Source organism: Saimiri boliviensis, chromosome 16, assembly GCF_048565385.1.
Source record: "Saimiri boliviensis isolate mSaiBol1 chromosome 16, mSaiBol1.pri, whole genome shotgun sequence".
Classification (NCBI taxonomy): domain Eukaryota; kingdom Metazoa; phylum Chordata; class Mammalia; order Primates; family Cebidae; genus Saimiri; species Saimiri boliviensis.
Window position 1 is genome coordinate 12,345,893 of NC_133464.1, and position 27,714 is coordinate 12,373,606.

The following is a 27,714-nucleotide window of genomic DNA, read 5'->3' on the forward strand; positions in this document are numbered from 1 at the left end:
AAATCCTTACATGATCTTTGAACTACATGGTGAAATCACTTTTTTCCTTGCTACTTTGTACTGTGTCATCTTGAAGGATTTCTAAAAGTCCAAAGATACCCAGTCTTTGGATAGATAGGAGACATTGAAGAGGCATTTCAAACTGAGGCCACCAGATTTCCTTCCCTACTACCAGTAAATCAGAGAAAAAAATACTTTAAATATTCTGTATATATTTACATGGGATATCAAAGAGTCCCAAATTCCAGTTATATAAAATAGATTAATTAGTACAGCCTACTGCAAAGCCAATATTCAAACTCAATATTCAGGGCAATAACAGCCTGAAAATACTTAGCATGTCTTATATGCAGTTAGCTTGTTTTCTTCTGGGAATAGGAGGTATCTTAGTCTGTTTTCACACTTCTATAAAGAAATATGTGAGACTGGGTAATTTATAAAGGAAAGAGGTTCAATTGACTCCATTTTGCTTTGCTGGGGAGGCCTTGGGAAGATTACAATCATGGTGGAAGGGGAAGCAGACACCTTCACAAGGTGGCAGCAGAGAGGAGAGAGGAAGAGTGTGTGAAGGAAGAACTGTCAAACACTTGTAAAACCATCAGATCTTGTGAGAACTCATTCACTATCATGAGAAAAGCATGGGGGAAACCGCCCCTGTAATCCAATCCCTCCCTCCACACCTGGGGATTGTGGGGATTATGATTTAAGATTGGATTTGGGTGGGGACACAGCCAAACCATATCAGGAGGGTTAGGCAGAGGTACCTGCCCAGGTGGATAAAGGAGCACATAGTGATGGAGGTAGGCACTGAATACAGGCAATCAGATTCTGAGCTGCTGTGTTCTGAGTTTCTGTGTTTTATTCTCTTTCGTAGTAAAAACTGCAACTGCACACACACACACACACACACACACACACACACACACACACTGCAAACATGTTCTTATTTTTCTTGCAATCTGGTGAGGACTAAGTGGCACCCATTGTCCTTGATTAAATTTCTTTCTCTAGATCCATGGAGCACCAGGTAGGAGGGCTAGTGAACCAGTCTGGTGTTGAAACTGCAGTGCTACATTTTCCTGACTCGGCACAGCTGTGCAGTGCCTGAAGTGCTCTTTTCTTCTGTTACCTGCCTTGAAAAATTCTCCTAATAGTCCTCAGCTTCAGCATAGTCAAGTCTAAACCCCTTATGCTTTGTAGTCAAATAGAGCTTATTTTAAATTTCAAGTTTGCTTGGATGGCCTTGGTCAAGTTATTAACTGCCTTGAGGCTGACTTTACTCATGCATGTGTAAGAAGATGAGATTAATTTTTTTTTTTGTTAGGGCTGTTGTAAAGATTAAAAAAAAGTCCTTGCTAATTGTTCCAAACATAGTATATATCCATAGTCATTAGTTTCTTGCCTCCTTTTAAGATTCAATCCAGGTGCTAATCAAATGGGCAGTCTCACAATGGACTCAGGGGTCATCAGGTACCACCTGCCTTTATAACAACTCTTCTCACATTGTATCGCACTTATTTGCTGTTTGTGTCCTGAGGGCTGACATATAATAGGCCCCCTCAAGTGACTGCTGACTTGTGTAAGGCAGTATCAATGGCCATGGGGAGGTGACATCTGTCACAAAATGTAGATGTTTCAGAATTGTGGAAATGTAAGCAGTAAGCAGGCATCTCATCTCTCACCTCAATGTAACTTGATGAATAATTTACTTCAGAGTAGCTGGAAGAATTTAGATAACCACTGCATTTGTAAAAGAAAAAAGTCTCCACTTACAGGCAGTTATTCCCCTATTCTTTCTGGCCTTCCTCTTCTCTGGGGAGGACGAGATTGAAATATCAACTTGGGACTGTCGTTGGAAGTAAGAGATATCTGTGAATGTCATATTAATTTAACACTGGGGAAAATAATGGGGCAGATCTGTGCATTTCGTCTGGATTAGTCAGCAGTATTCCAGCACAGAGCACCTCTATGTGGAGTCAGCTTTAGGTATATGAGCATATATCTAAAAAGATTTTCCTAATAATATGTCTGTCCTAAGAAGTAAAACTATTTTACTCTAGCTATTCTAGCTCACTAGTCTCTAAACTGCTTATGAAGTACATAAAATAATCTATTGTACTGGGGGAAAAGTCAGGCTTCTATTGGTGTTAATTTTATCTCATCCTTTTAAAGATTCTATTTTCATGTGTTTATTATACACTATGGAGTAGAATACATGTATGCCTTACAAATACACAGATATATGTGGGGAACTCAATTTTTTTGATGTGGGCAAAGACGGTTTCAATGACAAATACCGTTTTTCCTTTTCCCAGACTGTGGTTTTGTGCTTGCTCACCAAAGCTAACCTCAGCATGCTCAAAAGGAAGCAGAGCTCCAGGGTGGAAGCCCAGCCAGTCACTGACTTTGGTCCTGATGAATCTCTGTCAGACAACGCTGACATCCTCTGGATTAACAAACCAGTAAGTTTCTTCTTCGAGTATGGAGAAGCACATGTGAATGTAATAGAAATTTGATTGGCAAATTCAAATATCCTGTACCTTTGGCTTCAAAATGTCTGAGCTGCTGTAGAGTATGAATGAGTTTCAGAGTCTGGGCGTAGAGAACAATCCAGTGAAATAGGGAGATGCTGCTGTGTGTTACTCACATAGGAAGATGCTCTGAGTGGTCCAATCCCCTCACTTCCCCTTCCCACACTGTGCACCCTGTCCTCAGAGTCATGTGGTGTAGTGATGATGCCACTTCCCAGGCTCATCCAAAGCTGGAGTCCAAAATGAGCAACCTGTTCTTAATGAACTTCCTTTACTTGTTATCAACACGCCTGAATCCCTGAGACAAGAGGCACATGTTTGGAATTAAAGATCTCCTTCTGATTTGCAAATTTTGAGCAAAAGGTCAATGAGACAATGGATGGTATCTCTGAAGAACTTTGCCACCTTCACTGTCTAATTAAGTTGATGAGGATTTGAGAGGAAGAACTGCTTGGCCAGGTACCACTGTACGCCAGAGAGCACAGCAACCAGAGCTAAGCCGGACAGGCATGCATGGAATGTCAGCTCTGCAAAACCAAGCAGGATGAATTTCCTCCTCATCTCATGGTTGATGCTGAAGAAACAAAAGGAAATGACCTGTTGCCTGTTGCAGTGCTTGTCTTTCCCTTAACCATGATGCACGCAGGATTTGCTTGGACTCTTTGCTGTCCTTCTCAGTCTGTTTTCTCTAATCCGCCTTCCAGATTACTTCCCCAACCTGCTTACATTTCTTTCTATATTTCCTTTTTCCTTCCCTTTTTCCTTCCTTCCTTCTTTCCTTCCTTTCTTCCTTTCTTTCTTTCCTTCTTTCTTTCAACAGTATCTCACTCTGTCACCCAGGCTGGAGTGCAATGGCAAGGTTGCTCACTTCAAGGTTACTCACTGCAACCTCTGCCTCGTGAGTTCAAGCGATTCTCCTGCCTCAGCCTCCTGGGACTAGAGGTGTGTGCCACCACACCCAGCTAATTTTTGTATTTTTAGTAGAAACAGGGTTTCACTATGTTGGCCAGCCTGGCCTTGAACTCCTGACCTTGTGGTCTGCCTGCCTTGCCCTCCCAAAATGTTGGGATTACAGGCAGAGCCACCGCACCCAACCTTCTTTCCATATTTCTATTTTTACTCACATGACCCTTCTGCTTTATAATCATGGAACCATCCTATTACCTTCACTGCAAATTAAAATATGTTAGTATGACATTCCTGGTTCTTTTCTTTCCAGACCCAGCCTGTCCAGCAACTGCTCCTTTCCTGTGTTAGCACACTGTCCACTCCAGCCCCAGCAGCAGGCTCTCACTCCTCCAGGATCTCTGGCTTATTCACAATGCTTTCCTTTGCTTGCACTGCTGCCTGGCCCCAGTGACCCTTTCCCAGCTCCTCTGATGAGTCAAATTCTCCTCATCCATTAGGACTGGCTGAGATGTCACCCCTGGTGTCCTCCTCTGAAAGGCTTATTTCTGCCACAGACAGAATGAACCTCTCTTCTCTTTCCACTTAGATTGTTTTATATTTGTATATAAATATGTTATCTTTAAATCAGTTTATATTGTACATATGTCATATATTATGTGTATATTTATATTATATACTTTGTAGATTATGTGTATATTTATATAATATACATATATTTATGGATATATTGCCTTATGTATATATACATGTTATATGTACATACCTATAAGCATATAACATGTTATATGTATATCACATATATACCCATTATACTCACACATATGTATATGTATTAACATATGCACATTACATATATAAATGTTATATATGTATAACATATATACATGTTACATGTACATAGACATACGTATTATATGTACGTATATTTATATATGCATATATACATGCATTTAACATGTATATGTATATGCAATATGTATATATGTTATATACATGAGACGGTATATTCATAAATATATGTATATTATGTCTTATCTATAACATGTTTGATAGTGTTATATAACACGTTCTTGCCTCTTACAGAGCTTGTCTTTCCCCTAAATATGTTACATGCAGAATCTGCATGGACTCTTTGCTGTTCTTCCCAGTCTGTCTTTCTCTGATCTGCCCTCCAGACTACATGTATTTACATGTATGTGTACATATATATATATATATATATATAAAATACATTCATGGATGTTTTACTTCTTGGACTGAAAAATAGGAGCCAGAAGTGTGTTGCTTCCATATTTTGTTCTCCACGCCCAGCATTCTGACACATAGTAGGCCTTCATTCACACTTAGAGAATTGAATAAAATAGAGAATGAAGCTCCCTGATCTTTTTCCTAGCGTCCACCTTATTAAAGAGTTTTCTAAGAACTTATGAAGAAGGTAGTATCCAAGACATAGCCTTGGAGGCACTTGCTAAAATTATTAATACCTAATTAAAATTCTGTCTTCAAACTCAAAACAGGTTTGTTGTTGAAGAACCTATATTTGGAAGCTCTTTTGTGTAATTAGATTCTTTATGCTGAAAGTCCAGATGGGTCTAAATTCACACACTGATGTTTATTGAAGTGCTTCCAAATTGCATGAAAAATATATCAACACTTAAAGTCAATTGAATCATCAGTGGCTTATATGGTATAGAATTAGCAGCATTATAACTTCATGTAAATATTATAACTGACAGATAAATATTATAACCCACTCATCAGCTACAAGTGTCTGACTCTCCTGAAAGTTCTGACAGTCTTTTCTATGTTTCATCTTGAGGGCTTGCTAGTATACATAGCTTCAGAATCCATCTACTATAAAACTAAACATTTTCTTCAGATAGTATAATATTAAAGAATTATGATTTCATATATGTCTAAGATAGTCAATAAAAAACGTATTTGGATTATGTTTAAGAATTGTGTGCTAATTGATTAACTGGTAATAGTAATTGTGTGGGTTTAGCCTGGAGACACAGTTAAGTATTTTTTTTTCTTAGATATTAGTTTTCTTTTTTTCTTTATAAGCCACCTAAAGATATTAGTTTTCATAATAAAATATTGAGTATGAGTGATTGTATATGTTGTATATCTATTCATGTGAACACACACATACTTATCTTTAATTCTTTCTTCTTATTTTGGGGTTAAAGAAAACCTTCAGACAGCAGACTTGCCTCCAGGATTGCATAGAAAGTCATTTTGTGGAACTCTGAAAGACGTCTGGTCTAAATTTGTATAAAATATATTCTCCAAAATAAAGAAAAAAGTCTATTATTTTTTAAATATAGAAAGAGACTAGATTTTTTTTAAAATTTCTTTATATTTTATATAAAGAAATTATATATAAGATGCAAATAGAAAGGAAATTCTAAATATGGGATGTGTTATATATCAATTCATTTAAAAATCATTTATGATCTACTACGATAGTCCCTTTGTGCTAGATATTAGGGAAGTTACAGTAAATATGGTATGGCCTCTGATTCTAGGTACTTATAGTAAAAAAAATGAATAAAAGTAATAGCACATCAAGTTCATATGTGGCTAAATTACAAACACACATTTTAATTGAACTAGAATCTTCCTATATTGTGGTCTGATGCCCAGGAAGTTATCAGATGTTTGGGGGAGGCTGATCAGGTTCCATCTAGATTTTGGCTCTTTATAACGCATGACCACAGAAATGACTCCACCTTTCTGTCTTAGTGTGTTTATGTGGAAAATAGATTCTTTGAGAATTAAATGATATAACTGCCAGGTAAATATTATGAAAATGTGAAAATACTTTTAGAACATTATATGCTCTTAGATGTTAGTTTTCTTCTTCACCTCCACATTAGTGAACAATTTTAACCTCACTATTATGTTTTCCTCTTTATATGTTTCATAATACAAGTTTGAGATATCAGTTATGGTGCCATGTAATAACTCTGGACCATCGTTGCAGTGGGTTCACTCTTTGCTGCGCATCTGTGCTATCATCAGCGTCATTTCTGTTTGTATGAACACGCCAGTGACCTTCGAGCACTATCCTCCACTTCAGTACGTGACCTTCACCTTGGATACATTATTGATGTTTCTCTACACGGCAGAGATGATAGCAAAAATGCACATCCGGGGCATTGTCAAGGTGAGCATTTCCATGTCATTTAAATTAAGAACCTAAAAGCATCGAAAACCTTAATCCATTTAATCATATTTTCATGTTCATTTCAGTAAAACTAAACATCATTTTATCTTATTCATATTGAAGTCATTTTTAAAAAGCCATAACTCTGGAGATTGGGAGAAATTGTTACATGAGACTGTTTTAAAAGCTAAATATAAGGCACAAAGTCTTGAACTATCTGGGAGGAAACAAGATGGTTCGACTAATAATTATGTGAAGTCCAGAGTATGGTTATTCATGCCACGTAGGCCTGAGCCCATGGCCTGGCACAGGGTCTGGCCCATAGAAACGTTTGTTAATATTTGTGGACTTATGGAGTGCAGAATCAGAGTCACATGATAGACTTAGAGCATGATAATATCACGGCAGATGTCATTTACTTGAGGTGTTTTGAAGCTACAAAAGGACAAAAGAAACGACATGAGATGGAAACAATTTCTGGGATGGAAAGGAAAATAATGTGTCGTGTGAAATTAGTGCCCAGTGGAAACAAAATAAATATGAAATTTTTAAAAGGGAAAAGAAAATGTCTTTCACTGGATAGCTCTTCCTTCTGTAGCACTAATGTTTACATAGGTTAAAAATATGTAGATGACACTGTCCCTAGAGTATTTTAAATTGTACTATTTGGGAAACAGTAATAGCAGTGCAGATTTTAGGGTTTGGCAAATGACAGACGACTCAGATCCCAGTCATTTCATTTACTGGTTATATCAGCATCTCAAGTTAGCTAATTTTGGTGGGAAAGTGTTTTATTTTGTGCAAGGATTTTGAGACTCTACTGAGATAATTTATAACACATAATTATTGGTCAATTTCATTGCTTCCCTTTTATAATAATTTATTGTGTGCCATTCTTGAAAGACAGAGATCACAGTCAATGCATTACTGGGTTTATGTTTAACTTTTTATTGTGGACTTTAAAAAATTTACCTCAACTGTATTACAGTTGTAAAGTGAATCCCTGTAACTAAACATCAGCAATTATCAGTATTTAGCTAATTCTGTTTAATTTCAAGGCAAATCTGAGACACCAAGTCATTTCAGAAATAACTCCTTTTGTATTGGTGACTGATAAAATTTTTTTTATATAACCACCATGCCATTATCAAATATAATGGTATTTTATATATGATAAAATATTTGTAATAAAACTTAACAATAATTCCTTAATTTAGGCTAATACCCTCAATCCATGTTCATATTTCCTGAATTGTCACAAATTTTTTTTTACAGTTGGTTTCTTCAAATCAAGACTCAGAAAAGGTTTACATAGTATATTTGATTATTATCTTTCTTAAGTCCCCTTTAAATCTCTGTAAGTCCACTAAGTTTCAGCTTTTCACATCCTGCAAAAAATTTTTCTATGTCATTGATCCATTGGGAGACATGCATCTTTTGTCTTGTGGAAGATCCTACACAGGAGATTTGACTGATTGCGTCCAGATGGTGCCCTTCACTAGCTTCTGTGTGCTCCATATCCTCTGAACTGCTTTGTATTTTGACCAGCAATGCACACAGGTGCTTCTTTCCCACATGGTCACCACAAAACATGTCAGACTTCTGGATATTTGCCAGTCTGAAGGTGGGAAACGGTCATCCACTGTAGTTTTCATTTGCATTTCCCTATTGAGAGTGAGGTTAAATGGGATTTTATGTATCAAGAGCCGTTTTTAAGTCATTCATTCAAATTTTGGCCATTCTGTGTGTGTTAGAAGTATCAGCTCTTTGTGATATAAGTTGCAATTATTTTTCCCAGTTTGCCATTGTCACTGGCTTTGTATGTGGTTATTTGTTACATATAAAATCCTTACCCAAATCATGGACAACCTTTTCTTTTTCTGCATTTTGTGTTATACATGAGTGTTTTATAGGTTTCTTCATATAGATTTTGCACATTCTTGGTAATATTTATGCTTCAGTATTTTATTTAATCATTTTGTTATCTGTATGAGGTCTTAACTTCTATTATATATTCTAACTTGTTCTTTTAAATGAAGGCTGTTGGTCTCTATACATTAATATTATATACTGCCACTTTACTAAATATACTAGATTCTTGTATTAGTCATAATAGTTTCCCTGCTAATTCTTTTGATGCTTCCATGTCATCATATCATATGCAAATAAAGAAAGATTTGTCTTTTCCTTTCTAATTTTTATGCCCTAAATTGCTTTTACTAACTTAAAGTAAAATAAATGGATTGACTAATATTGCTGGTAAAATTTTAAATACTAGAGGCAGTGAACATTTTTACTTGGTTTTTCGTTTACCTAGAACATCTCTAGTGTTTCTTCATTAACTAGTTTGAGAAGTTGAGGTTTGAAGTATGTATACATTATGAAATTAAATGAATAAATATTAATTTTAAATTTTGAGAGTTGTATCATGACTAGTTTTTAATTTGTCAAATGATTATTTTTGATTTGTCAAATTACTATTTTTTCCTTAGTGCTTGTAATAGAAGAGATTTTTAAATATTGAGTTATCCTTACATTCCTATAAAGAAAAAAACCCAGCTGAGTCAACATAGATTTTAATGTGCTGTTTTATTATATGTTATTATTTTCCTTGTTTTAAATTTTGTCTAATCTTTGTTAGGTTTTGATAGCAGATTTTTCGTGTGTAGGGGCAGCAGGCATGTATGCATGCTGTAAAATAGTCTGAGCACTGTTAGAATTGTTTTCACTTTAAAAGTTTGGTATCAATCCCCTGTGAAACCATCTGGTCCTTTGCTTTTTTGTGGGGCTTCCTTTGCGGTATTTCCTATTTCTTCTATAAAAACTGTCTGTTTTATATTTAGTTTTTTTAATGTGTTCATTTTTTAGTAGAGACAAGATCTTGCTGTGTCACCCTGACTGGAGTGCAGTAGTGTGATCATAGCTCACTACAACATCCAACTCTTGGACTCAGGAGATCCTCCTACCTCATTCTCCCATGTAGCTGGGACCATGGATGTGTGCCACCATGTGTGACTGATTTTTAAAACTTTTTTTAGAAAGAGGGTCTTGCTATGTTGCCCAGGCTGGTCTCCAACTCCTGGGCTCTAGCAATCCTTCCACCTCGACCTCCCAAAGTGCTGGGATTACAGGTGTGAATCACAGTGCTCTATCAAAATTGTCTGTTTCGGACTTCATTTGTCTATTGGGGTTTATTTGGTATCGTATATTTTCTCGGCAAATTATCCCCTATTTTGCCTCATTATTTGGTAACATAGATTTGTGTAAATAGCTTTTATTTCCTCTGTTTTATTAATATTTTCTCCTAATTTTGTATTTTTTTGTTATTTCTATTAGATTTTTATTGTTGTTAAGTTGGCTAGTAGCCTTTTTGTTTGTTTTGTTTTGTTCCATTTTGTTTTAGGTTAGCTAATTGGTTTACTCATCTCGTTAATATTTTTTTGAAAAAGAATCAGCTTAATTTAACATTTAATTTTTGCTTTTATATTTACTAGTTTCTTTCTTTGCTTTATTTGGTTTACTTCATTGGTCTGTTTCTAACCTTTTGAAGGCGTTTGTCTCACATTTTCATTTCTTGAGAGTCTTAAATCTGCTGCTTCCTTGCCTTGTGGTAAAATGGCAACCAGAAGGGTAATGTTAACCAGCAGCATAAAATGTTGCTGCTGAGAATGCTTGTTCCTTCTAAGTGACTTGATCTTTTCTCCTGAATACGGAAAGAGACCTCTCCTTTATTGTTAAAGTCAGTAGCTCACTTTAAGTTCTGGGGTACACGTGCGAATCATGCAGGACTGTTACATAGGTAGACACATGCCATGGTGGTTTGCTGAATCAATACCCCCGTCATCTGCATTATGTATTTCTCCTAATGTTATCCCTCCCCAATCCCCACTTCCCCCACTATCCCTCCCCTAACCTCCCACCCCGCAACATGCTCCAGTGTGTGATGTTCCCCTCCCTGTGTTCATGTGTATGTGTTCTCATTGTTCAACACCCACTTATGAGTGAGAACATGCAGTTTGCTGAGAATGATGGTTTCCAGATTCATCCATGTCCCTGCAAAGGACATGATCTCATCCATTTTTATGGCTGCATAGTATTCCATGGTGTATATGTGCCACATTTTCTTTATCCAGTCTATCATTGATGGGCATTTGGGTTGGTTCCAGGTCTTTGCTATTGTAAACAGTGCCACAATGAACATACGTGTGCATGTGTCTTTATAATAGAATGATTTATAATCCCCTGGGTGTATACTCACTAATGGGATTGCTGGGTCAAATGGTATTATTTCTATTTCTAGATCCTTGAGGGAATCTAGAATCACTGTCTTTCACAATGGTTGAACTAATTTACACTCCCACCAGCAGTGTAAAAGTGTTCCCATTTCTCCACATCCTCTCCGGCATCTGTTGTCTCCAGATTTTTTAATGATCGCCATTCTAACTGGTGTGAGATGGTATCTCAATGTGGTTTTGATTTGCATTTCTCTAATGACTAGTGATGATGAGCATTTTATCATATGCTTGCTGGCTGCATAAATGTCCTCTTTTGAAAAGCGTCTGTTCATATCCTTTGCACACTTTTTAATGGGATTGTTTGCCATGTGCAGAAAGCCAAAACTGGACCCCTTGCTTACAACTTATACAAAAATTAACTCCAGATGTATTCAAGAGTTAAACATAAGACCTAACACCATAAAAACCCTAGAAGAAAACCTAGGCAATACCATTCAGGACATAGGCATAGGCAAGGACTTCATGACCAAAACACCAAAAGCAATGGCAACAAAGGCCAAAATAGACCAATGGGATCTGATTAAATTTAAGAGCTTTTGCACAGCAAAAGAAACATCATTAGGATTAAGTGGCAACCAACAGAATGGGAAAAAATTTGCAATCTACCCATCTGACAAAGGGCTAATATCCAGAATCTACAAAGAACTTAAACAAATTTACAAGGAAAAAAACCAGAATATATGTTGTCTTTTGTTGACAGTTATGGACCTATTTTGCCAGGCTCATCATGTGATATTTATTTTATTTCATTGTTTCTCAGGATTCCTTGTGTATTCTAATTGCACCAGGATCTATGTTTTGGTCTTTCATTTCCTTCGTTTTCATGTGTTTCCTTCTGCTTTTATCTTTTCTACATTCTATTTCCCTTGCTTCACCTCCCCCCATGCTGTCCCTTCAGTCCTGTGTCCCCTGTACTTGAGACTCCTCTTTCTCAAATGCTTTTTTTATCACTTCCCAAACAGGTTTTTTTTCCCTTTCAGCCTTCTATCATTTAGATTTCATTTCTGTGCTTTCTTATTTCTAGTTTTTTGATACTTTGGGGCTTCTATTTGTTTAAATATCTTTTGGTCATGTTGTCGTATTCTATTATAGTCTCATCTGCCTTGAGGGTTTATTTTCTATTTATACATTTATGTATCATTTTATTTTATTGTTATTTTATTACTTTTTGAGGCAGAGCCTCTCTCTGTCGCCAGACTGGAGTGCAATGGTGCAATCTTGGCTCATTGCAACCTCCACCTCCCAAGTTCAAGCGATTCTCCTGCCTCAGCCTCCCAAGTAGCTGGAACTACAGACGCCCACCACCACACCTGGCTAATTTTTGTATTTTTAGTAGAGAAGAGGTTTTTACCAAGTTAGCCAGGCTGGTCTCAAACTCCTGACCTCAGGTGATCTACCCACCTCAGCCTCCCAAAGTGCTGGGAATTACAGGTGTGAGCTGCCATACCCGATCTATGTATTATTTTATTCATCTTAATCTATAACATTTTTACAAGGGCTTGATCATGGACCCTTTGTTTGGTTGTTTTCCTTGTTCACATAAAGTGGGAGTTTCTCCTGCACACTGAGTAGAGCAGCCTCCACATATTGTCAGTACGAGGGGTCCCGCCACTGCTGTTATCCTGATGGGTACACACGGAGATTTTTGTGTACCGACCATCCCATTCTGAACTCTGCTTCCTCTTGGACTAATATTTCTTACCCACTGGCCCCAGGGTGCCTGCCCTACCCAATTTCTATTCTAAACCCAGGGCTGTGGTCTGGAAAGCGCTTCTGTTGGGTGTGCTTCAGAGTTTCGAATGTTCCATTGCCTCTGATCATTCTGCAGTTCCTTGGGGACATTGGTAGTTGTTTGTTTTTGTTTTACATTCACCTGCCAGTTTACACTTCTACAAATTTTGCCCTTTTTTTAAAGGTTCACCTTCTGAGATATCCACTCAGCATTCCACACATATTTATTAGTGATTTGGGGGTTATGGAATTCTACTGGTTTATGGAAGGAGTGGGCATCCTCCATGGCTTCAATGAACAGACTTCCAAAATTGTTTGTATCTTCCACAGTGTGGCTAGGCCAGTTTTTATGAGCACTAGGTTTACATAAGCATTGGCTCAGAAAACTGGGACCTGTCTCAGGAGGTCATCTTGGGAGAAAGTTGGTCTTGGGAGACTGCTAACTTCTCTTTTATGCAGCTGTAACTGTACTCTGTGGATGTTCCCCCAGCCCTAGCTCAAGTTCTGTGATTCACGAGAGGGCTGTGAATGGCCCTCTCACTTGTGTGTATTGGTTATCTGGGCCATGCCAACCTTTGCATTGAAAGATCTGAGCTGAGGCATTATGTGGTTGAAATTGCCATGTGTTGACTTCTTTAAGGTTCCATTTGAATGAAACAAATGAGTGACATTTTCCTAGAAAAAACTGTTATTTCTTAAGTTATGAAATAAATTAAGATTTAGATTTCATATCGCTAAAATGATAGTAGGCACCCTGCTAATTGTCACAATCTAATGATAAAAAGCGCAGAGGCATACTTAGTACATAAATTATATATTCATTCCAAGTGAACAGAGCAGTGAGAGAATAGAAGTGTTAATAATTTAAATGATAGAAGTTGAAGCAATAGTTAAAAGAGAAAAAAATGATTTAGGACCAAATTGTTTTCAAAATGCTGTAAATTAGCCATTTCCAGTATTTTCACATTTCCATCAACATTTGGGTGATTAGCTATTTTCTACAACCAAAAATATTTTCTTATTTTCATTCCTGAAGAAGTGAAATTTAAATGAAAGTCAAATATGGCTTTTCTGGTTTTCATTCAGAAATAATTGGATCAAATACAACTGTAATGCAGATTTTAGTAATATTGCACTGTTAACATTATCTCAAAGTAGTCAGCTCAGCTTCATAGCTCAGTAAAACTGGTATTTTATGTTTAAATGTTAGCTAACGTTTTAGTTAAATATAGTTAAATATGAGGTCTGTTTATACTGAACCAAGATTTAAATGTACCAGCTCACTGAATTTTTACCATCATGGCCTCTATTATTGTTAGGAGGTAGTAATTATATCAGTAACTACTGTCATTTTTATAATATTAAATCCAAGCCACAGCTTTATTATTTTTGCACTACATAATCTTCAAACATGCACGTCATAACAGACACAGCTCGAATAATATATTGGACTTGATATTATGTTCTCATATACAAAACAAACTTTTAATTAGACTTTATTTTACAAAATGTCCTTTGTCACATTAAATGTGTTGCTAATTTGCATTTTATTAGCTTTGCATTTTTGCATTTGTAAATTTGTTTTGCTTGCACAGTTACATGAGATATTTGTGCATATTATAAGTATTTAAGTTACGTCATAATAAAAACACATCAGTCACATCGAGGCTCCATGATACCTTTTAGAGAAACTCTTTCTTACGTTGTTCAAGTTTGAGTTACTGTGCTTTCTTCAACTCTATCAAAATTTTCAAAACTTTCGTTAAGCACCTGTCTGCCAAAAACTTTATCGTTTTTCAGACTTTTTCTACCTAAATACATTCGCTAGTAGTGCTGCAATTATCTCTCAATTATTTAGTCTCTTCACCCAGAGTCATTTGCAAACATGTGCTGTATTTTCTCACTAACATTTAAGCTTGTGTTACTTCATATATAAATGGGAACATTATGAATATACATGTTCTGTTTTCATCTTCAGTTTACACTTTTCAAAGTAAGTTTTCACGTTGTTTGGAACAGAGTTGTGCAAATATGAAATGATTAATATTCACTGATTTACAACTAAAATATTTCTAAGAAATAGTAAAATTTAGTTATTGAGTGAGCAGTACCTGTTAGCTGTGTGTTCTGGGTGGAAGAGTGTGTGTGAGTTGATGTACACATACGCCAGTAATTTGGAGAATGTCAACCTGTATTTTTGAAAGTGTTTTCCATGCATAAAACTATATTAGTTTATAATAAAATATTTATAGAAGCAAACCCATGCACTTTTGCCCAGCTGTCATGCAAAGTTCTTTAAAATTATACCTAGCTGATTTTGGCAATGTTATGGAATACCTAAGAGTCAGACCTAATGGTTAAGACAGTGTTATCCAATGATACCTAGTTTATGAAATTATACACAAAAAACCAAACTCAGAAACTTTATTTTTCAAAGCAAAAGTGTCGAAGCTGTGATTTCCTAGCATTGCCTCTAATTTTATTGACCTAGTGATTTGTCAAATATATGAAAATATGTATAAAGATGAATATAAAATATTTAAGAATATGAAAATATTTGAGATATTTAAGATATAAGGGTAATGTAAGAGAGTTATATTCTTCAACCCAAGTCCAGTTTCCAAGTTTTCCTTTAATCATCCAGCAACCATTTATTGATGCTTAAAATGAGCTCACCTCTGCCCTTGGAGAAGGGAAACAGACAAAAGCAAGCAGAGCCCCTGTCATCAGAGAAAGCCTCGTTCGCTTTGTGGAACAGACTTAGCACCTACAAGCACTCTTTGTTTTCAACATCCAATATATTTCTGAAAACATGCTGGATAGCATAGTTTCAGAAAACAGGCTGGATGGCATAGTTTCAGAAAACAGGCACTTCTATTTCATTAATTTAAATGGGAAAACTAATAATGTATTAAAGGAGCTCCAACCAATTTCTCCAAATATCACTAAATCACCCTCTAATACCTATGTAAGTCTACCTGCATATTTCTACAAAATTAAAAGCACTTAAAACACTCCTTACTCAATTATTTGCACTAATCAAACCATAATGGATGTTTTGCATGTGCCCAATAATCATAGGAACTTGCTGTTATTAAGCAAAATTTTTAAAAAATACATTAAAGTGCCATCCACCATATTTTATTGAATGGTTGATATCATCAATTTTAAAAAAAAAAAAAGGGCATCACTTCACAGATTCACAGGTATTTAAGAAATAATAAAGGCTTTGAATTATATTTTGACTGTAAGATGTAAGATTGTAATGGCTGAATCAATTAGAAGATGCATCCTGAGTCCTGAAATGTTAAACTGTGTTGGAGCAGGGTAGAATGTGTTTTAGAATTGATGAAATATGATAAAATGGGCCTAGGTTGGTAAACTCAACTTTTGGATCTCGTGAAAGGCTAACCTTCAGGGGAAAGGTAGGGAAAATGAAGGTAGCGATGCACTAGCATTAAATAGCTAAGTAGGTAAACAGTGCTCGTAGAAGATTTGGCCCAAAAGGGGAACAACAGAGCTATACCTGCATTGCATTGCACACTCTACCTTTGGCAGGACACGGGGCAACTTTAATGTCTCCACTGGCACACATGCAAATTCATTATGGTGGCTCTAGTTTCATAGTGATTCAGGGGCAGACATTTTTGCAGATATGAATAGCAAATATTGGCACAGTGAGAATCTACATAGAGAGGGACTTTCATTGTTTTATGAAAGGGCTTTAATAGTGGTCTGTAAAAGCTACGGGGGAGGCAGACACAAAAAAAGAAAGGACCAAAGTTGTCTGCCTGGGGATATCAGAGAAGTCCTGAAGAAAGAGGAAAGTGAAACGATGCTTTGAAGGATAAGTGTGGTCTGTGGCAGGGGTGATGATGGGAAATAGAAGTAAGGAATTTCATGGAGAGAGGAAAGGAAGATGTTGAGACACAACTGTGTGGAACAGCGTGGTACATGCTGAGCTCAGAGTAGTCAGAAGTAGCAGATGGGCTGTGCACAGGAGGCAGCTGGAGAGGAGTTTGTGAAGCCAGACCTGGCTGCATAGCAGGCCCTGCATGGAGTTCTGAGTTTGTTCTGTGGTCAGTAAAGATGCATGGTGGATTTTACTCTGAGAGTTACAATCTGATTTGTGTTTTGAGTAGTTCATTTTGGAGAACCATGCTGGATGCACAGCTAGAGAGAGAAACTGAAGCAGAAATTTCTTCCTGCAAGGAATGTCTTTAACTATTTTTGTTGAAGGAATGCATTTGTTTTAAGGATTTATAATATTCGCCAAGCTTGAAGTTGTCTGCCAGTCAATTCCCATTCCCCAGCAACTATCTTCTAATTGCCTCCCTAATTCATCTTCCTAGAAGCATTCTCACTCACCAAATCCCTAGAGGGGAAAAGAAACCAGGTGGATAATATATGTCTGTGCTGCTGCAGAGCGCCTCATGTATAGCCAACCGTGAATTCTTCAGATCATTCTCAGTTGTCTATTTCACATCTGGCAATAGACAGAAGCAAAAGTAGCACACATCCTTTAAGCACTGTTGAAGTAATATATAATAATGCTAAGACATAGTGACAGATGGGCTCTGGAAACTCGGGACAATAAATCCTGTGCTCATGAAACTATACCAGTGCATATCATTTTGTCACCGCAAAATATATTCCTATAAATGCGTTTCCTTTTCCTGCTGGATAAATACTTGCATGATATGTTGTTACTTTCTTACGCCTTATAATTTATTGGCAGTCCAAGTGTTTACCTTTATAAAAATAGACACATACAGTTTTTGAAGTAATCATGTCCTCAGCCACCAGAGTGCTGATTTCTGCCCATATCTCAAGCACTCTTTGCTCTCCATTTCTTGTTGATGAAACAAACAATTTAAAACCTTTTCTTCATATTGAAGGTGTTAAAATATCTGAGTACCACTGGGCATTCATGTGTGTTAGGTTCTGTTTGCCTATTTTAGAAGCAGGTTGCAAATATTATAACTTGAGCCTTAATACAGTAGAATTTTAAAGGATCTGAACGGACATGCTTGTAAGTGGAATCAAAGCAACTTTGACCACTATGGCTAGGGCTTCTGAAGATAATTTGATAAATGTGCCAGATACAAAACATAATCCAAGATTGTATTTCAAAGTGTCAGATTTCAACGACTGTATTCTACCTATCTAAAAGTATTATAAATTTATTGTGCATTAACGATTATTGATAATGATTAATATGAAAGTAATTTTAATTCCTACCAATTCAATTGTATTTACAATTTCAAGGTAATGTACAAAATATGTAAACTGTAAACCTATTTGCATGGCGTGTTTCGTTCTGCTTATGCAAACTATTCTAATCCAGAAAGTCATAATCTCATAATCTCATCTGTGCTCTTTCAGGGTTACAAAGGAGCCAGAAGGTAGTAACTTCTTTTTAGAAGCAATACAAATAGTTTCAGTGAATAGATGGATGGATGGATGCATTCATTAAGAAATATTAATTGACTTCTTGCTGTATACATTGTAATTTACAGAGGCTCTTTGTCTACGACATGGTTCATGTGCCTATCTCATCATTCATTTAATATCTGCTATATGTCACCGACTGTACTAGGTGCTGGAAATAGAACCTTAAATTATCCCACTTAAAATCTCAGGGTGTTACTAATCTTCAGAACACACAAACATTTACCATGAGGGGTAGACATTTTTTTCTAATGTAACACAAGAGAATACGTTCAGAGATTTAAGTAGGAAACTCAAACTTCACCATCAGATCCAATAAGTTGGAGAGACCAAATATAAATTCATGAAACAACCAGTATGGGTTACAAAAGAGTATTCTATGAATAACATTATTTATATACATGAGCGGAGTTGTCCGTTGTTGCCTGATGCCTGAGTTAAGGTGGTCAGAGTAGGCTGTGTAGTCAGATCACTCTGGAAGAAAAGGTTGGCACAGACTTGACAGAATTTTTCAGGAAGATTCACAGCATGAAAAACAATGAATATTAACAAGCCAAAGATTTGTTCTCATTGTTCAACACCCACCTATGAGTGAGAACATGTGATGTTTGATTTTCTGTTCTTGTGTCAGTTTGCTGAGAATGATGGTTTCCAGGTTCATCCATGTTTCTACAAAGGACATGAACTCATTAGAGGGGAGCATCACACACTCGGGTCTGTTGGGGGGAAATAGGGGAGGGACAGTGAGGGTGGGAAGTTGGGGAGAGAGAGCATGGGGAGAAATGCCAGATATAGGTGATGGGGAGGAAGGCAGCACATCACACTGCCATGTGTGTACCTATGCAACAATCTTGCATGTTCTTCACATGGACCCCAAAACCTAAAATGCAATAAAAACTTAATTTAAAAAAAAAAAGCCAAAGATTTATTTTAAATGGAAAAATGCTGAGTGTTGCTGGCCTTTGTATCTTGGGTCTTTTTAACTCTGCTTGTGAAAGGCTTTTATGAATATTGAATGACTCTTGGAAACATGAACCAAAAAATAATATGTAAAACTTATGCCCAGAGGATTATTTCCATATTTTACTGGAAAAAAATAAAAAAAGGCCAATTCTGATTGACCACTGCATACCATCTAGCATGTGGTAAGCTTGTTGGTGACACGTGAATGCCACTATATTTTTCTGAAAAGTCCAAGGCAGAAAACATTTCAAACAAAGCAATTAAATTACTTCCTATGAAAAAAAAAAGTTTTCTATTTTACATAGTAGAAGTTTTGCTTAGCCAGTTTTTATAACCGAGGTCATTTGAAATTAAAATGTTTGTATGCTTCTAATTTCTGATCACCACTGGTGCTTCTCAAATGATTTAAAATGATTCATTCTTTTATATCGTTTGAAATGTAGTGTGGGCCAGTTTTACAACATTAATTTCTTTAGCAAACAAATCAAAAACGAAAATTCAGTCCATTTGTTATTGATAGCTTTCTATTCTGAATTGGTAAGGGCCAAATTTTTATGTTTCAATTTATTTTTGCCAACTGGAAAAGTGATTTTGTTAAAGGTAAAATGTCCAACTTAAAAAAAAATTTTGAAAAGTTATTTTAAAATTTTTAACATGCAAGCATTAGTCCAAAAACGTATCAGAATACATTATGAAAAGCATGTCTCTCCTCCACCTGTGGCTCCTGGCCACTCACTCGTCCACCTCCCTCCCCACAACACAAAGGAAAATATTACTGTTTATCTTCATTCGTTAACATTTTGAATAAACCTCAATGTAATAGTGAGCTCCCATTTTATTTTCCGCTAAGTTTAATTCATTTCTAAAGCAAATTTTGAGCAATTAAAAAGAGGCTAATTGTAGTGCTACTACATATAACATTTTTAATGACAAAAATGAGATAAAATAGTAATACTGTTTCTAAAAAGTACCATATAAATTCATCCTATTTGGGTGCCTGTGTACTCAGTGATCTATAATTACTCTTTTCCTGCCTAGCATTTACCCATTAATTGCTCCAATTTTAACATAGTTCTCTGCTGAGCCCCATAAAATTTCAGTTTTCAGTTTCGGAATTCTTTGCATTTTGTTATTCTAAAGCCATTTTTAAATTTCCATGTTATTAAAACATACATTCTAATGTCAGAATAGATTCCCTATTCAAAAATGAAAGTGGTTCATCTTTATCTTTCTTTTGCATATACAATCTCAATTAAAATTAGGGTCAATATATGTTTTCCTGGAAAATTAAAACAAGCCGCTTTTTCCTTAATTTTTTTCTTAGTCTTGAATTCTATTTTTATTGCACTGTGGTCCAAGAGAATGGTTGTTTTGATTTCAGTTCTTTTGCATTTTCTGAGAGGTGTTTTATGTCTGATTAAGTGCTGATTTTAGAATATGTGCTATGTGACAATAAAAAAAAAGTGTGTGTGTGTGTGTGTGTGTGTGTGTGTGTATGCATATATATATATATAAATATATATATATATATATATATATATATATATATATATATATACATACACATATATATAGTGAAAAGTTCTGTAGATGTCTGTCGGATCCATTTGACCCAGGGCTGAGTTTGGGTTCTGAAAATCTTTGTTCCGCCTCACCATGATCTAATACTGTCAGGTGTTGAAATATCCCATTATTATTGTGCAGAACTGTAAGTCTCTTTGAACATTTAGAAGAACTTGTTTTATAAATTTCAGTGTTCCTGTGTAAAGTGCATATATATTTAGGATTGTTAGGTCTTTTTTTTTATTGTAATTTAAGTTTTGGGATACATGTGAAGAACATGCAAATTTATTACATAGGTATACACATGCCATGGTGGTTTGTTGCACCCATCAACCTATCATCTACATTAGGTATTTCTCCTGATGCTACCCCTCCCCAGCACCTCACCCCTAGCAAAGCCCCAGTGTGTGATGTTCTCCTCCCTGTGTCCATGTGTTCTCATTGTTCAACTTCCACTTATGAGTGAGAACATGCGGTGTTTGATTTTCTGTTCCTGTGTTAGTTTGCCAACAAAGATGGCTTCTAGCTTTTTCCATATCCCTGCAAAGGACATGAACTCATCTTTTTTATGGCTGCATAGTATTCCATGGTATATATGTGCCACATTTTCTTTAACCAGTCTAACATTGATGGGCATTTGGGTTGGCTCCAAGTATTTGCTATTGTGAATAGTGCTGTAATAAACATACATGTGCTTGTGTCTTTATAGCAGAATGATTTACAATCCTTTGGATAGATACTCAGTAATGGGATTGCTGGATCAAATGATATTTCTGGTTCTAGATCCTTGAGAAAAAGCCACACTGTCTTCCACAATGGTTGAACTAATTTACACTCCCACCAACAGTGTAAAAGTGTTCCTATTTCTCCACATCCTCTCCAGCATCTATTGTTTCCTGTCATTGTGGTTTTGATTTGCATTTCTCTAATGACCAATGATGATGAGCTTAGCTTTTATACTTCTTCACTTTTTATTCAGCTTGAAGTGAACAGCTGTTTAATTTTCCTGCTGGTCGGGCTGGACTCAGCAGTTTTAAAGGTCTTCCTGCTGACCACAGTGTGCTCTTGGATCTTGTAGGCAGGGAGCTGGTTTAGGACTTAGGTAGCATAATTGGAAGAATGGCTTCTAGTTCTTTAAGTGTTAGAATTTGTGTGACTGAGAGAAGTAAATAGTGATATTTTCTCTTTGCATGAATCAAATATTTTCCATGCAAAGTTCTGAAGTTGCTTGTCTTTTATAAATTGTTTTTCTTGTAAGTTATACTACTTAAAATGCTAAACTTTTGAAAGTCTGTTCAATTATGATACAAAATTTGTGGATAGCTTTTATTGAATTGACATTTGACATTTTCCTCCACAGATTTTTCTTTAAAATATTTGTTTTGCCTAATGATGCCATGTAAAATTTGTTTTTAGGGGGACAGTTCCTATGTGAAAGATCGCTGGTGTGTTTTTGATGGATTTATGGTCTTTTGCCTTTGGGTTTCTTTGGTGCTACAGGTAATTAAATATTTTTTGAATTACAAGGGTTGTTCTCCAAAATGGGAACTATTTTGCGTTAAAAGTCTAAATAGAAATATTGAAGAGTATGTATCAAATGTGATTGTGTAATTGCCTACAATATTATGTTTATTTTATTTTTTAACAGATGTGATTAATCTGTTTACTCTGACATATCTGAAATTTGAAAAATTATTTTAATTGATACACAATACTTGTATGTGTTTATAGGGTAGTGAGTGATATTTGATGCATGCATATAATGTGTAATGATCAAAGCTGCATAATTGGCATTTCTATTACCTCAAACATTTTATTAATAGAAAGGTCAATAGCTGTAATATCTTAATTATTATCATTTACATTTGTGAATTATTTCTCAATCAGAAATGGAAATCAATACTATAGAAAACTATTATTTATTCATCAGATATAAAATATATTCACTGAAATGAAGGATACAATGTGGAGTCATAATTCTGTATTTGCAAATAAAAATTTGAACTTAAAAATTTTAAGTCTTGTCTTCACATATTTGGATAGGTATTAGCCAACATAAAAGACCATATTTCAAAAATTAAATGTTTTATTATAAGAGATGGGGAATATACATTTAAAAGTCTTACAGGAGAGATTTGATTGGAAAATAAGTAGAATTAGGCCGGGCGCGGTGGCTCAAGCCTGTAATCCCAGCACTTTGGGAGGCCGAGGCGGGTGGATCACGAGGTCAAGAGATCGAGACCATCCTGGTCAACATGGTGAAACCCCGTCTCTACTAAAAATACAAAAAATTAGCTGGGCATGGTGGTGTGTGCCTGTAATCCCAGCTACTCAGGAGGCTGAGGCAGGAGAATTGCCTGAACCCAGGAGGCGGAGGTTGCGGTGAGCCGAGATCGCGCCATTGCACTCCAGCCTGGGTAACAAGAGCGAAACTCCGTCTCAAAAAAAAAAAAAAAAAAAGGTAGAATTAATTTCCATGCATTTATTCAGACATGATTTCACCTTTTAATTCAACTAAAGTTGCTGTATATTTTGATTTGATCTGTTTTTGACTGTGTAAAAATGCCTAATAGGATATCTACTATTTTAACCAATTTGAAGTGCACAATGCATTATTGCTAACTATAGCTGCAATGTTGTACAGATCTCTGGAGTTTATTCATCTATTCTTCATTTAAAAATTCAGAATTCAAAAGTTCACAGTCCATTCTGCCAACTCATCATAGTTTTTGTTGAGAAGCTTTCCTTTCTTAATTTTATAAAGCTCACCTCTCCCACAATTTAATTTCATCACTCATATAGTTTTTTAATCAGCTTTTTCAGGTTGAATTGTTTCTCATATTAATGTTTTTTTCATTTAATAACTATTGTGTGTTTGACAAACATTTCTAATTATTATTTTGCCTCTGTTAGTAAACAGTACAATTCTTTTTTCATATTTTTAATCCTTTCTCCATTACTTTATTTTCTAGAGACTCAAAAGCCTCCACCAAAGAACATTATTAATGAGAAAGACAGCATACTTATTTTCTATTCTAAGTTGGAATTAAATTGTTTTTAATGAATGAGACTGGAAATGAACAAGATTAATGATGTTCTCATTAGTTTATGTATTTGTTTCTGTTAAGATAGCTGTAGCTTCAAAATATACTCAAAAAAGCTGGATTTTGGTGGAAAACAATGTGGGGCTAAATTCAGAGTAGAGGTGTACGTCCTTACGCTGCTAATATCTGTACATTCCACTATGATAAGCAATGCTAAGGGAAAATACCACCTCATTAACCCATCTTGTAATTTGTAGGTGTTTGAAATTGCTGACATAGTTGATCAGATGTCACCTTGGGGCATGTTGCGGATTCCACGGCCACTAATTATGATCCGGGCATTCCGGATTTATTTCCGATTTGAACTGCCAAGGACAAGAATTACAAATATTTTAAAGTAAGCACTGCTTTACAATAAGTTAATAAGAAAAGTTTATGAAGTTTTCTGTAAGTTTTATATATTTTACCTCCTTTTCTTTTTTTCTAGGCGATCAGGAGAACAGATATGGAGTGTTTCCATTTTCCTACTTTTCTTTCTACTTCTTTATGGAATTTTAGGAGTTCAAATGTTTGGAACATTTACTTATCACTGTGTAGTAAATGACACAAAACCAGGGTAAGTTTAAGTATTAGCTGCATTTTAATCTAGTTGATTAACAAAGATATCTCTGTAATTTTAATGAAAATAACCTCGGCGTCAGATTTTGCAAACAGTGTTTAGGTACTCTTTGTTCTATGTCTCTGCTCCCTTAACTCTTGTTTCGTCCAATTTTTAAAGACAAGTATTCAAAACAACACAGATTGGAAAATGTAAGCTGGTGGGAAAGTAGATTAAGCAAATGCAAAGTGTACCTTTAGAAACCTTTCTCAGTGTGGCAAAATGGGGAGTGTGTTAACATAATAAACCCGAAGCTTCACTGAGGAAGCTTTTCATGATATTAGAGTGAGTTACATGTTAGGAAAAAAATTTGTATTAACTTTCGTCATCATTCCCTAAAATAGTTTCCTAAATGATTATAACATTGTTTCTAGACAAAACACTACTATCTGTTGCATTTGTCTGTTGTAGGGATGGTGGGTAAGATAGAATGTATGTACTTTAATTACCTATTATGTGTTATGCAATAGGGCACCTGCCTCTTCTACTTGGCTGATCATTGTTAATATACAACTCAAAGGAAGTGATGGCAGGAGAGAGCAGAGTGGGATGTTGGCCCCTGGGTATTCCAGAAGTGTCCCATTAGGTGTTGGCTAGATGGAGAGTTTACAGTTCCAAGCATGACCCAGAAGTGCAACAGACATGACTGCCAGATTTCAAGGCAGCAGGCATTGGGGATAACACAATTGATTTTACACTTTGTATTCAGATCTCTACGTAGGACTTATTATTCATCTATCTACAAATGAGGAACTCATCCATAAATCACAGAAAAATCTTGATTCAAATCATAGTGGATTTAAAGCACTTTATTAAGTTTAAAAAGAGACTATAAGCAGCCATTCATCTTCAAAATATTTTTAGTGTATCAATATCTACTTGCAAACCAGTTGGGTATATAAGGATCATTAAGTTTAAAAATATTAAAAAGGTTATGTTGTATTTTCTGCACTTGGATCATTTTTTTTTTCATAAAGTGTATGTAATTGTATATATACAAAGTAGATAAACTACAAGTATGTGAATATCTCTGTAAGCAAGACATCAGGACAAAGTTGGCTCAATTACAACACTTTATTATGTGAGTTTGCATAAATTATTCAGGTTACTCCTCAGTGAAGTGGATTAATAACAGGACATACTTTCTAGAGGTGTCAGGAAGAGTAAATGAGGGAATGAATGTGAAGGCAAGTAACCAGCACATAGTAAAGGCCCTCACTGTATGCTAGCTGTCATTGCATGGTTGTCATAAAGAGATATGTACACACACTTATGTGCTGAGGTGGTAGGTATAAGTGTATCCTCCAAAAGAGAGTTTACATGGTTAAAACAAAAAAACAGTAAAGAGCAATAAAGAAGACCAAATTTTAAACTTGTAAGAATGTGACAGGAAAGCATCCATGACTAATTCATGGCTATGTTATTTTACTGACGAAGTGAATAAATTAATTCTGAGTTGATTTCAAATTTATAATGGTCATTTAATTATTAGTCTCTCCCAGAAAGAAACTTAATCATTGAATTTCTAATTCAAGCACCAACAGCATATTATGTAACTTCTAATAATTACATAATGTACTAAAAACTAAAAGTGAATTTGTTTGCTGTCACTCCACCACAAAGAATCTAAACTTCAAAAGGGTAGAGATTTGGTTTCCATGTGTTTTTGGACCAGGAGGTATATGCAAGTTCCTACGAAAATATGAATGAATGCAGTAACTTCAAAAACCTCAGTATAATTTCACTGCTTCAATGTTAAACAGTAAAGCATTACCTATTAGTCAATCCCTTAATTAATTTTATTTTATTTTTATTTAGAAGGTATATGCATATATCTCATACCCACTTAGAAATTTACCTTAGGGGGCCAGTCTTCGTGGCTTACACCTGTAATCCCAGCACTTTGGGAGGCCAAGGCAGGTGGATCACCTGAGATCGGGCGCTCCACACCAGCCTGCCCAATATGGTGAGACCCCATTCTCTACTAAAAATGCAAAAATTAGATGGGTGTGGTGGCAGGCACCTGTAATTCTAGCTACTCAGGAGGCTGAGACAGGATAATTGCTTGAACCTGGTAGGCAGAGGTTGCAGTGAGCTGAGATCACACCACTGTACTCCAGCCTGGGCCACAGAGCAAGACTTCGTCTCAAAAAAAAAAAAAAAGAAATTTACATTAGATTCATGTAAGTGTGGGCAGATACCATGCTTTCTTTAATTATGTATAGTTTATGTTGAGTTAAAGACCTCATTTATTTTTAATATAATTTTTATTTTTGCATAAAGTGAGTGAACAATCTACTCAAAAATATTTTTAAGAGAAAAATGCTATTGCTACTAGCCCCATTCCCACTCTCCATTATTATTGTTCGAAGTAGCCTTGGAAAATGACTTATTGATAACAATTTTCTGGACATATTATAATTTTCCCCTATTACTGAAATTATGTATCTATTTTAACCACTTCATTGAGATTTTAATGAATATAAAAATCTTTACATATTTACTGTATATGTCTTAATAGACTATTTTCTTTTGTGTCAGAATTAAATCTGGAGAGTAAGTTATTGCATTTATTATTCTAATTCCTGAAAATTATGTTCCTTCTCAAATTAATTCGTGTGTTTCTTATCAGGTAGGAGTCAAGATGTAGTCTTAACTTAGTGGTTGAAGTGGACGTTGGTATCTTAGGAGAAGCTCTCAGTATTTGCATTAAGTATGATGTGAACTGTAGGGTTTTCAAAGTGAGGAAGATACCTTTAATTCCTACAGTGCTAAGAGTTTTTCATTCTTAATGTATGTTGAATTTTGTCTAGTGCTTTTCACTTTTGTTCTATTAATGTACTTCATTACATGATTGATTTTTTAAATAGAAACTAATCTTGCATTTCTAGTATATTGCTAATTTGGTCATATTGTATTCCTCTTCATGCCTTGTAAGATTTGATTTGCTAATGTTTTTATTACAAATTATTGCATCTTTGTTCACAAGGAGCATTATTTTTAGGGTTTTTTTTTTTAATCAAAATATCTTTACCAGGTTTTGAAATCAGAGTAATACTCTCCTCAGAAAACAAGTGGAACATGTTTCCTTCTTTTCCAAAAGAGTTAATACAAAATTCACATTCTTTCTTTCTTAAATGTTTGATCGAATTCATGAGTGAAACTCAGGGCCTGAAATTTTCTTTGTGAGAACGTTTCTCATTATAAATTAAATGTATTCAACATATAGGGCTAAGGAGCTGTTATCTTTCCTGTTCTGTTACGTTGGTAAATTTTGCTTTTCGAAGATCTTATCTATTTTTGTAGATTGTCAATATTGCATAATGTTTATACAAATGCCCTCTGATTATATTTTAAACAACTGATTATCGTTTAAACATCTGTAGAATAGTGGTAA

The 27,714-nt window shown here is 35.5% G+C and overlaps 1 protein-coding gene across 4 annotated transcripts in view; it reads left to right on the forward strand.

Moving 5' to 3' along the window:
- The window catches only part of NALCN (sodium leak channel, non-selective), a 374,466-nt gene that overhangs the window by 16,428 nt on the left and 330,324 nt on the right, over positions 1-27,714 (forward strand). For all 4 annotated transcript variants that reach the window (XM_039473391.2, XM_039473390.2, XM_074387470.1 and 1 more), the window contains exons 2-6: positions 2,316-2,462; positions 6,430-6,612; positions 22,032-22,115; positions 23,917-24,056; positions 24,147-24,275. In XM_039473391.2, the coding sequence (XP_039329325.1) occupies positions 2,355-2,462; positions 6,430-6,612; positions 22,032-22,115; positions 23,917-24,056; positions 24,147-24,275 (644 nt within the window). In that variant the 5' untranslated portion in view covers positions 2,316-2,354. The remainder of the gene's footprint in view (positions 1-2,315; positions 2,463-6,429; positions 6,613-22,031; positions 22,116-23,916; positions 24,057-24,146; positions 24,276-27,714) is intronic.